Genomic DNA, 14,271 nt, shown 5'->3' with positions numbered 1-14,271 from the left:
AGCCACCAAGAGAGAGTTGGCTCAGGAGAGCCCCACCGTTCATCCGCCAAGCAAGGAGTCTCGTGCGATGGACCGCCTTGGGAAGCAGGCCTTCAGTTCAGCGACCTTCTCCTTGAGGGCCATGAACTATATGGCACACGTCATTTGGATGCAGTGGGATCTAATTAAAGAATACACTGCTTCCCCCCAGGGTCCATGTCGGAAGGGAACAAGCAGCTGTACTCCTCCCGAATGTCCACCCTACGTTCTATTTCCAACACCTCTGTGCGGCTCTTGTCTCACGCCACTGAGGGAGCTGCTAGAGCAGGCGGAGTCGGGCTGGTCATGAGGAGGCAAGCCTGGCTCCGACATTGTGACTTCTCGGAACCCTTTAAGGCGTCATTTGCGAATGCCCCTTTTGATGGTTCTGCATTGTTTGGCAAAACCGTTCGCGACACCCTTGTCCAGAGCAAGAAAGACGGGAAGACGTTGTCTGCCGTTGGAGTACTCTTCTCTGCTCCCCAGAGGTCCTTTACCAAGAACCAAAAGGGTCAGAAGAAGATGTGATTCTGGAAATCGCATCAATCCCAGTCTGCTCCGGACAACCAGTCCTCTCGTGGCAGAGGAGGACAGGGAGGACGCCGCCCTAGAGGCAGAGGGGGTCCCAGGAATTTTGGGTCCAGAGAACCTTTCTCTGAGAGGCCCACACAGAACCCCTGAGGGGTTACCCGGCTGCTCCACTCTGGAGGCAGTCGGGGGACGTTTTTCGAAGCATCTAGCAATGTGGGAGTCAATAACAATGGATCACTGGGTGCTTCGTGTTATATCCAGAGGATACCAAATTCCCTTTTTTGTAACCCCCAGAATCAGAAGCCTCCCCGATGTACCACCCAATCAGAGGGAGGCGACTGCTGCAGAAATTCAGCAGCTCTTACAAAAAAGAGCCATCCAGCCCATCCCCCCAGATCAGCACGGATCAGGGTTTTACTCCAGGTTCTTTCTGGTGCCAAAGAAGACGGGGGACGTGAGGCCCATCTTGGACCTCTCTCTCTTGAACCTGGCAGTGGCAGTACCAAAAGTAAAGTTCTGGATGATCACTCTACAATCTATCCTCCCACTACTACGGGAGAACGACTGGATGTGCTCAATAGACCTCAAGGATGCGTACTATCATATTCTCGTAGACAGACGCTCCAGGAGGTTTCTCCGCTTCCGGCTGGGAGCCGGCCATTTCCAGTTCAGGTCCCTTCCCTTCAGTCTCACCTCAGCCCCCAGGGTGTTCACCAAGGTCTTGGCAGCGGTAGCGGCCCACCTGAGACTACAGGGAATTCAGGTCTTTCCGTACCTGGACGACTGGCTCCTTACCACCCCAACAAGGCATCTTCTTTGCTCATGCAGGGATTATTTCCTCAATCTGGCTCCACTCTTGGGGTTGACCATCAACACGGCCAAATCCTCCCTGGCTCCTACACAAGTGTTGGATTTCATAGGGGCGAGGTTGGACTCCAGACTGATGCTTGCTTTCTTGACTCCAGATCGGCTTCAGAACCTGAGGTTGCATGTGCAGGCCATCCTTCAACTTCAAGCTCCTTCAGCGGAATTGGTCCTGAGGGCTGTAGGGTCCATGGCAGCAGCAATTCCACTGCTGCCATTGGCCCGGTTGAATATGAGGGTCATACAATGGACCTTCCAGGTACAATGGTCCTATCTCGCAATCCCCTGTCTCATCCTATCCCCCTAAGCAGGGTTTGCAGAAGGTCGCTCGTGTGGTGGCTCCAGCCCTCCAATCTCCACACGGGACGCCCCTTCTCGCTGCCTCCGCCAGTCGTCACAGTGACCACGGACGGTTCTCACCTGAGGTGGGGGGCACTATTCGGGCAGAACAGTCCAAGGCACGTGGAACGACATAGAGACCTCTTTGCATATCAACGTCCTGGAGATGAGGGCGGTGCTTTTGACTTTGCAAGCACTTCACAACCCTCTTCCGGTGGGGACGATTGCGGTACAGACGGACAACATGTCAGTCGTCTGGTACATCAACAAACAAGGGGGAACCAGGTCTTACCCACTCTGCCGCGAGGCCATGAGAGTGTGGGAATGGGCGATATCCACCAACCGGTTTCTCTTCGCAATGCACATTCCGGGACGGTCCAACATATTAGCGGACAGGCTCAGTCGTACTATCCTGACTCCTTACGAGTGGTCTCTCAAATCCTCTAGTGGCAGAGCAAATATTTGCCCGATGGGGGCGACCTTGTTGCGATCTTGTTGCCTCTCACTCAAATACCAAATGCAACGATTACTTCGCTCTGATCCCCCCTCCGGGGGAGTCCCCGAGAGACTCTCTAGTTCATGCTTGTCCTCCCGGTCTGCTTTATGCTTACCCGCCTCTGCCCCTGATGTTGAAACTATTGCAGAAAGCCAGTCAGTTAGGGAGCAAGATGATCCTCATTGCCCCATTCTGGCCTCGTCAGACGTGGTTCCCTTACCTATGGTCTCACCTGATTCATCCGCCCTGGATGCTGGATCCCCTTCCGGTTCTCATTTCACACCCCCTGGGTCTTCCGACTCTGAACCTGGCCAACCTAAAGCTGACTGCTTGGTTGCTCCAGTTCCATTCCTGATAAGGACTCCTGGAATTTCATCACCAGTCAAAGCCATCCTAGTAGCAGCTCACAAGCCCTCCACCAGAAGGGTCTATCGGAGTAAATGGCAACTTTTTTCCATCTGGGCGGAGCACCGTCATTTAGATCCTTTTGCGGCACCGGTAGCGTCAGTTCTAGATTTTCTAACTTCTCTCTTTCACCAGGGGTCTAGTTCTTCCACGGTCAAGGTGCAACTTGCTGCAATTTCACACTGTCATGTAGGGCAGGAGTCAGGCCCGCTTATTACTTCCAAACTGTGTAAGACCTTCCTTAAGGGTACCTTCCTTCTCAGGCCCCCGGTCAAGGAGGTGGTACCCCCATGGGATTTATCCCTAGTCTTACAGGCCTTGACTAGCCCCCCTTTCGAGCCGGCGGCCACTGTTGATCTTAAATACCTCCCTTGGAAAATGGCCTTTTTGGTGGCCATAACTTCAGCCAAGAGGGTCTCGGAACTCCAGGCTCTCTGTGTCAAACCACCATATTTGGTCTTCCACCCAGACAGAGTTCACCTCAGGATCAATCCGTCTTTTCTATGTAAGGTATCGTTGGAAGCGAACATTAATCAATCTATTAATCTTCCAGTATTCTTCCCCAACTATCAAAACAAAGGAGAGTATAAGCTGCACTCTTTAGACGTGCACAGACAACTACGTTTTTATACTCATCGAACTACTGGTCATAGGCAATCCGATCAGTTGTTTGTCTCCTTTGCCAAAAACAACTTCGGCAAGTCGGTTTCTAAGGTTACCCTCTCCCGATGGATAACTAGTTGTAGTCTCTTAGCATATCAGAGCTCGGGAAGGCCTGCACCTCAGGGAGTCCGTGCTCATTCTACGAGGGCCATTGCTACATCGGCTGCTTTCAAGGCTAGAGTTTCTCTGGATGACATTTGTTCCGCAGCCACTTGGGCTTCATCTCATACCTTTATAAGCCACTACAAAGTAGATATTGTCTCCCGAGGTAGGGCGTCTTTTGGCTCTGCAGTGCTCCGGAATATCCTTCCATGAAGGCCACCCAAGATTTATGTAGCTGGGGACTCTGTCCCAAAGGTTGCTGACAAATGAAGTCCTACTTCAGATTTAGAAGTTATGTACTCACCATAATGTTCCATCTGAGTAGGTATCTTCATTTGTCTGCAACCATCCCCCCTCCTTCCCCCTGACCAAAATGATCCTACTTGGAGTTCTTTAGATTAGTTCCCTCTGGGACATAGTATTAGCTGCAATATGGGGCAAACTTGATCTGAGGTCAGTCAGGGTTGGCAGGGGATTATGGGTAAAGGGAGGAGCTAGGAGCTCGGATCTATGCTGTGATAGAAGTTGCCGGCTCGGATCCGAGATCAGATCCGTATCCCAAAGGTTGCAGACAAATGCAAGATACCTACTCAGATGGAACGTTATGGTGAGTACATAACTTCTAATTATTCATCCAGAAATCTGCTAAAAAAAGTGACTTTTGCAAAGTTGGTATGGCCCTTATTCTCATTTCTGTATGTCTTAGAAGAATTCTATCATTAAATGAGCAAATGTGATTTCTAGAGTTCACTTCCACTTGACATTTCCACAGCCAAAGAGCTTTTAGAAAATTCTTAGCTCTACTTTTTGCCTTTAAATTCCAGTTTCTTTAGTCGTGCATCATTTTTCTCCATGTTGTCATCTTAATTGGAGAAATCCCTCATGGTACCCGTTACATTAATCCATTTACCTGAAACGGTTGCTGCAGTGGTCCTGTTAGAAAGATACCAAGCTAAAAACTCTGAGTTTCAAATGGTTCACTACAGCTCTTACTACAAGAGGTTCTGGTATATTCAACTTAAAGTAGGTCAGCAAACCAACTTAACCTGAACCACACTGAAAAGTAATGAATAGTACCATTAAGTCTAAAATTGTCTCCCTGTGCTACCCTCACCCATGCAAAGGAGAGCCCACCACGAGGATTGCCAGATTTCTGACGGGACAAGTAGGAACCAAAAAAAAAAAAGTCGCCGAACATCGCAGTAGCTCCATGTTTAGCAATTTTTGATTGGCCAGTATATGGGCCAATAAACAAAGCGGAGACTGTTTCACTTGAATTTTAACCGGTAGTGCAGGACAAGACACAAACAAATGTGCTATTCCTAATAAGGTTTGTGGCTTTCTGGCACGTCATTGAGATCTGAAGTCAGAGTGAGCGATATATTTAAGTTTCAGACTTGGCATCCTTTAGAAAATGCAAATGCAGAACCTGATGTTCTTCGTATTTCACTGTTGCAGTCCTAACATATGGGTTATCCGGCTCCCAGTAGTCCTCAGTCGGCCCGAATACCAGAGTCCTCGGTATATGTTGGCTGGCGCCGGTTGTAAAACTGACATCAGAACGTCAGGCATAAAGGGAGGCAGCCAACACCATTTCCTCAGTCTTTCTTGCCACGGCGCCCGAAGCAGATGCAGTTTGCACTAGTGCCGGTCGTCCGTTTACCTTCTTTTTGCTTTCTAACTACCAAGTTGAAGACGCCTTCAGATAAGTACCTTGTTGGGGATCCTCTCTTCTTGCTTTAACAAATGTCAGATAAAGTTAATAACTGTCTTGCCTGTGGAAAACAGATTCCACACCGTGATTTTTCATTCCTTTTGTATAACTTGTTTGGGCCTTGAGCACGACATCCCTAACTGTGATCTCTGTGCTTCCTTTAACCCGTGTACCATATGCGTAGGGCTAAGATTTTGTATAAGCATTTCGGAGTCTGGCCTAAGTTTGTCAGCATGGCATCTTCTGGTCTCCTGAATTTTTTAGATATATGAAGGAAATGCAAAAACAAGGTCCGCGACAGGCCTAGGATTAAATCTGCTGACAACGCACCAGTGAAATTGATCGTTAGCACAGCGGTAGTCAGTGAGGTGCTTTCGCAGCCCCTGCAGTCTGCAGATTTTCAGCCGCAGGCCTCTGCCAACTCCTTTTCGGAGTCCTCCATGCCGCAGGCTGCTATTTTGTCTTCAGACCCTCCACCTGTAGCTGCCTCAGATGGGTCCGGAGCCGCTGTGCAGGCACTGGCTTCTGATGCCTCTTCTTTTCGACACTTGGCCAAAACCAGGCCGACTACCTTAGTTCAAACTTCTGCAGTTGCTAGGCCTCCCGAGTCCCTCTGGATTGCTAGCAAACCTTCCAGCCTCAAACCTACTCACAGACAGGCTTCGGCCTCCCCTCCTGTGCCTCAGTCCCAGTTTAAGATGGCTGGGGATCTTCTTTGCCTGATTAGGGGCTCTCATCCACCCCCTTCCAAGAGGGTTAGGGAATTGTCTCCTGATGTTTTGTCTGTCTCAGATTCTGAGGTTTCCATTATTAATGCGGGTGAAGAGGGAAATTCTCAACTTTTCTCTGGCTTTGAGGATTCTGATGCTGAGGACTCTATCACTTCTGCCTCCCCTCCAGAAGATGTTTCCTTTGGGGATACTTTAAATACTCTTAGGGAGCACTTTAAATGGGAATGTCAGGATTTTCCTCAGTTTAAGAGAAGAATCTGGGAATTTTTGGATTTGCCATAGCATAAGCCTCTGGCTATACCTCCAATATTGGAAGTTGTGGATGATGTTTTCATGGAAAATTCTTTAACTCCTAATTCTGTTCCTTCTGCCCCCAGAAAACCTGATGGGTATTATAGGGTTCCTGATTCTCATCAGTTCCTTTTTAGACACCTTACTGCTGATCCTGAAATTATTTCTCAAGGTCCCAAGGGTGTTAAAGCTACTATTGCTAAAAACCCTGTGCCTTCTGATAAGGAGTCTAGGGCCTTGGACAGGTGGGGTAAAAAAGTCTATACCTCTGCAACTCTTGCCATTAGATCTGTAAATTGCCTTTTTTACATGCTTAAGTATCAGCAGTATACTTTGGAGGCTATTATGACTAAACTTGGGGATATTCCTTCCATGTCTGAGAACACAGATTTACAAGACTTACTGAATTCTGCCACTTTAGTTAATAAGCATTCACTTTATTGTAGTTTTGACACTGCCACTGGTTCTGATCCTGTTATATCAAAATTGCTGGATGTTCCTTTGCATAAAGAGAATCTTTTCGGTAATGAGGCTGAGGCGGTACTGAAGAAGTTGGAGGATAAGGCGAAATCTATACAGGCTGTAAAAGACTTCCTTCAGGTTCAGCCTCCTTTGTTCAGTAGACATTATCCTTCAAAAAAAATTGGTCTTTCCCTGATCCTGCCAAACAGGGTCACTCTAGGCCTAGGGGTTTCAGATCTTCCAGAGGGCAGGCTTCTGCCCCTCAAAGGGCTAAACAGTGGCATTCTTCTGCTAAATTGGGGCAAGCATTCTCTCCAACTCCGGCCTACCTCTGCAGACCCCGGGTTTCCTTTGGGGGGAAGGTTGGCCAGGTTCGCAGAGGTATTGTCTATCATTACAGACAACAAATGGATGCTAGATAATAGTAAACCAAGGTTACAAGTTTTATTTTCACACCTTCCCTGTTCTGCAGGGGCACCCAGACATACCCAGAACACTCAGAGCCGAGGTAGAAATTGAAATTTCCTCCCTCCTGACTTTGGGGGCTATAGAGCCAGTTCCTGTAAATCAGGCAGGCCTAGGTTTTGATTCAAGACTTTTTCTGGTACCCAAGAAAGGGGGAACCTGGTGCCACATTCTGGATTTGTCTATTCTAAACACTTTCCTGGCGATTCCCAAATTCAAGATGCTCACCTTTCAACAGTTACTACAAGTGCTGGGCAAGGATTCATTGCTGGTAACTCTGGATCTCAAGGAGGCTTATCTACACATCCCAATAAGGGAGAGTTGCAGGCAGTTCCTCCACTTCAGGGATGGGGAGCAACACTTTCAATTCTCTGCACCCCCCATTGGCTTATCTACTGCTTCCAGAGTTTTTGCAAAGTGCCTGGCTCCAGCCATTGCTTACTGCAGGCAGAGAAACATTCAAATTTATCCTTACCTGGACGACTGTCTCATTCAAGCAAACTCCCCAGAACAACTAGAAAAGGATTTGGACTTGAACATTCTTGCCTCTTTGGGTTACACTCTCAACTAAAAGAAGTCAAAGTTGGTTCCTACAAGGGAGATTGGTTTCCTGAGTGCGAGTCTGAATACAGCCACCCAGATGGTATTTCTCCCTCAACAGAAGCAAGAAGATCTCTGCTTACTTCATGAACTTGGCAATCATGACCCAGCTTATCTGCAAGGCAATTCCTGCAAGCACTGGGATTCATGGCTTCTTGTATTTTGATGATCCCATATGCAAGGCTGCATATGAGAAAACTTCCATGGTACCTCAAGAATCTTTGGTGTCAACACACGCAGGACTTAGACTGGATTCTTCCCCTAATTCCCTGTCTACAAATGGAGTTTCTCTGGTGGGCGACGGCCTGTTCTCAGAACAAGGGTCTGCCTTTCCGCCCACCACCTGCCACCCAGGCTGTCACCACAGACACGTCAGAAGTTGCATGGGAAGCTCATCTGGGGGCAGGGGCATACAGGGGACTTGGAGCACCCAGCAGATTCCTCTGCACATAAACTTAAAAGAATTGCTGTCAGTGCAGCAGGCCTTGCTGGCTTTCAGGGACCTACTTTAGCCTGGGACTCTGCTGATCAGGACAGACGATACCACAGTCATGTGGTACATCAACAAGCAGGGAGGGACTCGCTCTTACCCCTTGTGCAGACAAAGCATGAGACTATAGACTATAGCAGCTTCCATGGGCATGCATCTAATAGCCCAGTATCTTCCAGGGAGGCTAAACTTCCTGGCGGATCATTTGAGCAAGCATTTTCTGGATCCTCACGAGTGGCAATTGAACAAGGACATTTTCCATTGCATCACTCAACATTGGGGTACCGCACAAGTGGATCTTTTCTCCTCTCACACCAATCATCTCCTTCCAACCTTCTGCACCAGGGAGTTTCACAACAAAGCTTGGAGGGTGGACGCATTGTCCTTCCCATGGACAAATCTCTCAGTTTATGCATTCCCTCCCCTACCTCTTCTTCCAGAGTGCAGCTAAAGATAGGGGACAAAAAAAAACAAAGGCTATTCTGGTAGCACCAGATTGGCCCAGGCAGCATTGGTATCCCCTTCTTCGAAGCCTTTCCCAGGCTCAGCCTTGGCATCTTCCCCTAGTACCAGATCTGTTCAAGAAGGGGGAAAATTCCTTCATCCTCCTCTTCAAACTCTATATTTAACTGCTTGCCTAGTACTTTAAGTCTTTCCCAATAGGTGATTGAAGTTCTTCATGAGGCCAGGAGGCCTAGCACCAGAAAATTCTATGCAGATAAATGGAAGAGATTTTGCTCTTGGATGCAGGCTCAAGGAGAAGACTCCTCTCATCCTTCTCTTTCTCTCATTCTAGATTACCTAGCAGGATTGCTTAGTGGTGGACTTTCTTTTTCTTCCATCAAAATTCACGCTTCAGCAATTTCTGCTCATTGTTCTTTTGAGCAACCCATTTTTTCTCACCCCTTAATGAAGCAGTTGCTGAGGGGTGCTAGCAATCTCAGACCTCCCAGAAGAGCTTCTACTCCAGCTTGGGATCTTAATTTTGTCCTGGAAAGGCTTACTCTGCCTCCCTTTGAACCAGCTGCCTCTGCAAATTTGAAGTTTCTCTCTTGGAAGACTGCTTTTCTTTTGGCTATCTCTTCAGCCAGAAGAGTATCGGAGCCACACGCCTTAATGGCAGTAGAACCTTTCATTATTTTTCATTAAGATAGGGTTTCTCTGAGAACTAATCCCTCCTTTATGCCTAAGGTAGTTTCCAGCTTAACTCTTAACCAGTCTATTCACATACGTACATTTTTCAGCAATCCCCAGAATAAAAGGGAAAGGATCCTGCACTCTCTTGACGTGCATAGACAGCTGAGATTTTACTTGGACAGGACTAAATCCTTTTGAAAATGTGAACAGTTGGTTAGTTTTGCTCCTGGAGCTCAGGGTAAAGCTATTTCAAAACAAACCATGTCCAAATGGATTGCTCACTATATTCACTTTTGTTACCTGCAGCATGGGAAGGTTCCCTCTCAAGGTATTAGGACCCATTCTACTAGAGCACCCTCTACCTCCGCAGCTTTTTTGAGAGGTGTGCCTACTAAGGACATTCTAGAAGCAGTTACTTGGTCTTCTGTCCATACTTTCACAAAGCATTACAATCTTCCCTTGTTTTCTAAATCCAGGGCTGGTTTTGCCTCTGCAGTCTTGCAGGGCCTCCTTACCAACCCTTAATCTGTGATCCTTCCTCCCCCCTTTTTTTTTCTTTTTCCTGGGCTTTGGGAATCAACCCATATGTTAGGACTGCAACAGTGAAACACGAAGAAATAGTACAGTTGTGTACACTTACCATAAATGTAGATGTTCAAGTGTATTCACTGTTGCAGTTCTGGTTTCCCACCCTCCATTCCCCCTCTTTTCCTAAGGTACAGACTATTTTAACATTTTGTATGACATGTTTCCAGGGTGTTTCCTTCTTGGGTTAGCCTTCTTTTGGGGGCTCCTCACAGTTAAAGCGAGAAAAACTGAGGAAATGGCATCGGCTACCTCCCTTTTTATACTTTACGTTCTGACGTCAGTTTTACAACCGGCGTCAACCGACGTCATATACTGAGAACTCTGGTATTCTGGCCGACTGAGGGCTACCGGGAGCCAGATAACCCATATGTTAGGACTGCAACAGTGAATACACTCGAACATCTACATTTATGGTAAGTGTACACAACTGTACTTTCTGTCACCTTTGTAAGTTTTATAAATATTTTATATTTTTCCCTATTTTTGGGCCTTTGTCTCGTTATTTTTTGTTTTGTCCAGAATTCTTGTCCTAAGAGGTTGAGATGTAAACTTGCAACACACACACAGATGGTTGCACTAGCAGTTATTTAAGTCGGCCTCTTATTTTTCAGTAAAATGTATTAGTAGTAGAACTTGAGCAGAAAAGATTTGAGTTGCAAACTGTAATGTGCACACAAATTTTCAGTGACCTGGTCCCATTGAAGATGTCAGCACTTTATAACAGTTTCAGATGTTGCATCTATGTATGAGACTCCAAATTTGTCTTAGTCTTCCAGTGTGTAGATGCGTATGGGTGTGTGTGTGTGTTTGCAAAAGGTAGTCTTTGAAGCACACTTCAAAACTGCCAAACAGAAACCAAAAGTGTCACATTGGAGCCATTCCTCTTTCTATTAAAATGCAGAGATTTGTAGTAAAATACAGTTACTGGTGTGCATAATGTCTCACTTTAATGTAGGTATGTGGGACCTACAGAAAAAAAAAACTTCAGTTTAATGTACATTGAGTCCAGCTGCAATGAAGCTGCTTGGAACTGTCATCATTTAGTAGTACTCCAATCTTACTAGAAGCCCAGTCTAGAGGCATGACTGGCTTTGGGATAGTATTGTTACAGATCGTGTTTTACCCCCTGCAGCTGACCACTGTCTGCCACCAGCTCCTCTCCTCATTCAGTAGTTTTTTTATACCTGCCTTAACCTATCCCCTGGAGCAACCTGGCCAACATCCAGGGCCAGTGAGGAGAATGCAGAAGCTGGTCAGCATCATACTGTTGCAGATGTGTGCTCTTAACACTTTTCCACCCCACCACAGCCTTGCAAGCTCTGTAACTGCTGCTTAAGGGAGGTGTTTGCACACTTCCAAGGATTTGCGTCGTCCTGACCAAGCAGTATCCTAATTGCAGCAGGGGATGCTTAGGCAGACTCTACTCCAGGATGTGTTTGCAGGCATCAGCTGCTCACTCACATCCTCCACCTGTCCTGTTCTTCTGTCTGCTGTTAGTTGAACCCAGGTCATCTGAAGTGCAGTGACACCTTATCCCTCTGCGCTATGGTACTGGACTTGTAGGGGATTTTATCCCTAATTCACTGCTACTGTGTATTTATCCTGTAGCTACTACTGCAGGAGTCAGCTCTGAAGAAAGAAGTTTGAGTGATCATTGTATCAGATCATTAAAGGCATGATTCCTTTAACAGGACAGGTAAACATCCTGTCCTTTTGGAGAAAGGTGAGTTTTTGGATTACTACAAAGATATATATATATATATATATATATATATATATATATATATATATATATATATATATATATATATATATATATATACACATACATATATAATTTTTTTTTTTAATAAATTGAGTTATTTAATGTTATGTAGTTGTGTAATAGTTTCTTCCACTGGAAGAAAGACCTAGAAGTACTTTAAGGCTGAAGCATATTTGCAGTAGTGGAGCTTCATTGAGACAAATTGTTAGCTTGATTGGGGGGGGGGCATTGTTCAGCTGTTAAAAACTAGCCAAGTCAGTGTGTAAAATTCCAAAAGTTAAGTACCTTGGAGGTCAGAGACTCGTAGATGTGAGGGATGGTAAGCATCCCCAACAAAATATTTTCACTTTCTGGCTAAAGTAAATGCTCATACGATTATTTAAGAGGGAAAGTACACTAACTCTTTCTACTGAAAGTCAAAACTACTGGAAACTGTAATATATTTACATTTTTTTTGCATCATGTAAAATCTTTGTATTGTTTTTTGTCACTTTATTTTCCTTTAGATGTTTAAGTACTTGTATGCTAGTGAAGTGAGTCTTTGGGGGGGCATTGTAGATATTTATAATAATTGTACCCATACATGTTTGTTTTTAGGTTCACACTTACGTCAACACCACTGGTGTTCAAGAAGAACGGAAAAACCAGTGCAACACACCCACAGCATTAGAAGCAAGACTTTCAAATATTGAAAACAGTAGGGCTCGAGCTGAGCCTAGTATTTCTATTGAAGATAGAAATCCTCATGTACTGCTGGAAACTGAAGGCGTAAAATTTGTTTTGGGACCAACACCTGTTCAGAGACAGTTGATGGAGAAAGAGAGAGAGAAGCATCTTGTAAAAGAAGCTAGAGGGGGTGTGACCAATAATGACTGGGACACTGGCTATGACAGTGACGAACGCAAGGAGACCTTGTCCGGTGATAAGCAGGTTTATGAAAATATTAATGGCTTGTCCATTTCCAGTTCAACGGGGATCAGAAAGAGTCGTCCAGCAACAGCTGGCAATTCAGATTCCCAGAATATGAACAATTCAGCACAAAGGCGAACTGCTTTACTGAATTATGAAAATCTTCCATCTTTACCCCCAGTCTGGGAGGCATGCAAGATGAGCAGAGATGAAGAGGATTTTTTAGGACCAGGTACACCATCTCTTAATGGTCATCACAGTAACTGTGATGCAATGCATAACTATATCAATACAGAAAATGTGACTGTTCCCACAAGTGCTCACAAAGTAGAGTTTCCAAGGAGACGGGACTGCACGTCATCTGTGTTTAATTTTGATATCAGAAGGCCAAGTTTAGAACACAGGCAGCTCAACTATATTCAGGTGGAGTTGGAAGGTGGTAGCGACTCAGATAATCCACAGACTCCAAAAACTCCTACCACTCCACTTCCACAAACTCCCACCAGGCGAGCAGAGCTATATGCTGTAATAGACATTGAAAGGACTGTTGCTATGTCCAGCTTGCAGAAAGCACTGCCAAGAGAGGATGGTTCATCAAGAAAAACTAGGCATAACAGTACTGACCTACCAATGTGAGCTTGAGAAGCACTATTTTTCCTTAAATTGCAACTTTATGAAATTTATTCAGATGAAGATGTAGGTGCTTCAGCTGCCATTTTTATATGACTAATATACTGTAATAGTTATTCTGCAGTATATTAGGAGCTAGTCTAATGGTAATCATTGAATATCAGGTACTCATTAGTAGCAATCCTGTTTAGGGTAGTTACACTTACATTTTCAGCAATTACAACAGTTAACAGTGCCTCATCAGTTCCAGCAGCATTGAGTTGCATACCAGTTTCATGGATATATAGATGAATAGCACCAATTGTTGAAAATTGTATAATTCTTAGGTGCACACTACTTGCAGGTCAGTGTTAAACTACAATAATTTACAGTCTTGTTTCGCAAGGTAGATGTATTTGGTACTCAAGATTGCATTTTTCCACTGAAATTTTGCCAAAACTTAAACAAAAATGCACATAACAGAATGGTACTTCACTGAATACTTAAAAATGGTCTTCAGTTTATTTAAGCATTTTATTTTATACCATAACATTTGGAACTTCATCCATTAATACTGGTTATCCTTGTAGGAATCCAGTAGCTATATGCTAACCTCACTGCATAGGATTTTTTTAATAATAAAAGCCCCTGAACCATTTTATATATATATAGATATATATATATAGATATATAGATATATAGATATATAGATATATATATATATATATCTATATATATCTATATATATATATATATATATGTATATATAGAGAGAGAGATATAGAGATATATATATATATATATATAGAGAGAGAGATAGAGATAAAGACAGAGATAGATATATATATATATATATATATATATAGAGAGAGAGAGAGAGAGATATGGATATATATATATATATATATATATATATATATATATATAGATATAGATATATATATATAGATATATATATAGATATATATATATAGATATATATATAGATATATACACACACAAGATGGTTGAATGCAGTTTGGTTTATTGTGGTCATAATAAATGACTTGATAAAAATAAGCGGTTTGCTACTGAGTGTAGGAGTGTACACAT

At 44.5% G+C, this 14,271-nt stretch overlaps 1 protein-coding gene across 1 annotated transcript in view; it reads left to right on the top strand.

Moving 5' to 3' along the window:
- The window catches only part of FRS2 (fibroblast growth factor receptor substrate 2), a gene marked incomplete in the record, with an annotated part of 1,814,279 nt that extends 1,800,444 nt beyond the window's left edge, over positions 1-13,835 (top strand). Inside the window, 1 exon segment of the mRNA XM_044088006.1 lies at positions 12,259-13,835. Within this exon segment, the coding sequence (XP_043943941.1) occupies positions 12,259-13,206 (948 nt within the window).
- Between the last annotated feature and the right edge of the window lie 436 nt (positions 13,836-14,271).

This window comes from Protopterus annectens, chromosome 11.part0, assembly GCF_019279795.1.
Source record: "Protopterus annectens isolate FY-2018-M chromosome 11.part0, PAN1.0, whole genome shotgun sequence".
NCBI lineage: Eukaryota > Metazoa > Chordata > Ceratodontiformes > Protopteridae > Protopterus > Protopterus annectens.
The sequence above is the reverse complement of the archived record's forward strand: the minus strand, read 5'-3'. Positions and strand labels throughout refer to the sequence as shown.